The following is a 2,587-nucleotide window of genomic DNA, read 5'->3' as shown; positions in this document are numbered from 1 at the left end:
TATATATATATATATATATATATATATGTATGTATATATATATGTGCAAGTCACTTCATTATCATGGTCTAAGGAAAGAAGAAATCCCGTGTGAAAAGACGGCTAGACTGTGAAAATTATACCCATATTTATACGATATTCAACTGACGTACCATTGAATCACGCATTTAACAAATCTCTTTGAAAGAACCCATTTCCTCAGTTTGTTCCTGTATATTCATACCCCACGTTACCACCACCCTCAGCCTAACCCACAGCACTCTCTTGTTTTCCCTACCCTCGCCTTCCTCACACCCCAAACACCACAACACCTTACCACACACCATCACACCATACACTACCATACCACACAGCACCACATTACTTCACACCACCACGCAAACCCTAGCACTGACCACCTCCAGCCTCACACCAAAATCAGACATACACCCACGCACACTTCAAGGTCACCTGCCCTCTTCCACATGCACATACATACTCTCTTATAAATACGCCCGATTACCTTCATTTTGGGATCATGCATACTTTATTATCTCGCCTACTCCTTAGCTCTCCTGTGTAACCCCTTTGTCCGGCATTCGCTATTATAGATCGCTAGCCACTACACATTCTTTATTTTCTCCCTTTCTTTCTTTCTGTGTTCCTTTCTGTGGAAGAGCGTAGGTTCGAAACGTTAAACATACACACACACACACACACGCACACACATATATATATATATATCCATATGTACTATTTTATTCTTTTATCGGCTTAAGCTGCGTACATGCGGGAGCACCGCCGTTATATATATATATATATATATATATATATATATATATATATATATATATATATACATGTCTACATACATATACATAAGTATATATGCTTACATGTAAGTGCATATATATACGCACGGGGGTTTGTGTTAATATAAATGTATGTATTTATGTTACAATACCAAGCAACACGCCATACATACATACACATAAGAAATATGAACTTACCTGTAACTGTGATACCAGCCATGCGTTGAAACTGCCTGATAGCATCCTCCATGGACTTATCGGTCCTCAAGTTTCCAGTCTCTGGACTTTGTGGTGTGAGGTAGCCAAATTGTGAAAGATAATCCTAGAAGAAAAAATAACGAAATTCTGCATTACAAACCATAAAAACAAGGAGTATTTTGAAATTCATTCGACTTGTTTACCTTATTTATTTCAATATATTAATTACTCCAAAATAATTGATAGCATAAAGAACTATAATAGCTCTACTAAGTAAAGAGAACTTAAATGGACAAACGTAGACATGCATTTTTGGTAATCATAGAAGTGTATTTGCTATTGAATATTTGCAGGGTTGTAGCTTATTCCTGAACAGAAAATATTTATATATTTTAAAATTATAATTCTGAATGAAATTAAGAAAGCGCATAGATAACTAGTAATTTAATTACATTTTGAGATTCTTGAATGTAGAGATAATAAAAGAAACGGATTTATTGATGCAAATAAAATAACGTTTCTAGAATAAAGATAACAACGTAAAAATGTTGGCATATTTTGGACAGATATTATAAGGAGACAGAATACATCTAAGTCAGTGCGTGGTTGTTATTTTATTGAACCCGAGTCAATAAAGGGCAAATCGGCCACATTTGAACACGGTGCCTAAAAGGACGAACTTATGCGAGCAGACAGCTTTTGATATCACTGTAACAATTTACTTTCATTTTGTCTTTCGTCAGTCAGTGTTCTTTCCCATTTTGCTTTTATTTAGAAACCAAAAGAGAGGATTATTAGTTTTCTCAAAGTTTTGTTTTGTGACAAGGACATAAACATTTTGAAACTGACCTATTTTCCATTAGATTTCGAATACATTTAGGGCTGAGTTGTGGAAGTAGAAATATAGTCATAGAAAATATTGTGCTCGATATCACGGATTGCTTTTCAGTTCTATCAAATTCCCCACTAGAGCACATCCTTTAGAGACTGACAATATATGCATTCCTGATTCTGGGTAGGAACAGTAGGTTAGGGACATCACAGTTATGTTGTTAGAGGGATTGTTTGGGTTTTAAATAAATGTAAGAAAAGCAAAAGTTGTAAGAAATATTGGACATTTTTCTAAAATTTAGAGGTATTTAGAAATAGACGTATAATTGTTTTTATCTTCGACAGAAGAGTAGCAGTTTTGAAATAATGGGTATGTCAATATTATCAAGCACAATACTTCAAACAAAAACAGCGTAAACTTGATTAAAACTCTAGTTATTAAAGTGAAAACAAAAAAATAGATAAATGGATAGAGTTTCAAGACAAAATAGCCGCTCGACAGACATAGATCAATAAAATGAATAACATATATAGTAGCTGTAGAGGAACTGAAAATATTCGTCCGTCATCGCGACAATGCGATGATTGAAATCATTCAATAGAATAAGGTTGTGAAATATGGAAATAGGCATGCTCTATAAACACACACACATACAGACACGTGTGCACGGATGAATGTTTATATACACCTACAAGCCTATATATATAAATATTTATTCATCTATGTATATATATATATATATATATATATATATATATATATATAT

At 33.7% G+C, this 2,587-nt stretch overlaps 1 protein-coding gene across 1 annotated transcript in view; it reads right to left on the bottom strand.

Moving 5' to 3' along the window:
• Positions 1–2,587, bottom strand: part of LOC128247382 (matrix metalloproteinase-14-like) — a 347,384-nt gene that overhangs the window by 128,792 nt on the left and 216,005 nt on the right. The window contains exon 2 of the mRNA XM_052966787.1: positions 990–1,113. Within this exon, the coding sequence (XP_052822747.1) occupies positions 990–1,113 (124 nt within the window). The remainder of the gene's footprint in view (positions 1–989; positions 1,114–2,587) is intronic.

Source organism: Octopus bimaculoides, chromosome 3 (assembly GCF_001194135.2).
Source record: "Octopus bimaculoides isolate UCB-OBI-ISO-001 chromosome 3, ASM119413v2, whole genome shotgun sequence".
Lineage (NCBI taxonomy): Eukaryota > Metazoa > Mollusca > Cephalopoda > Octopoda > Octopodidae > Octopus > Octopus bimaculoides.
This window is presented reverse-complemented; position numbering and strand designations above follow the sequence as displayed.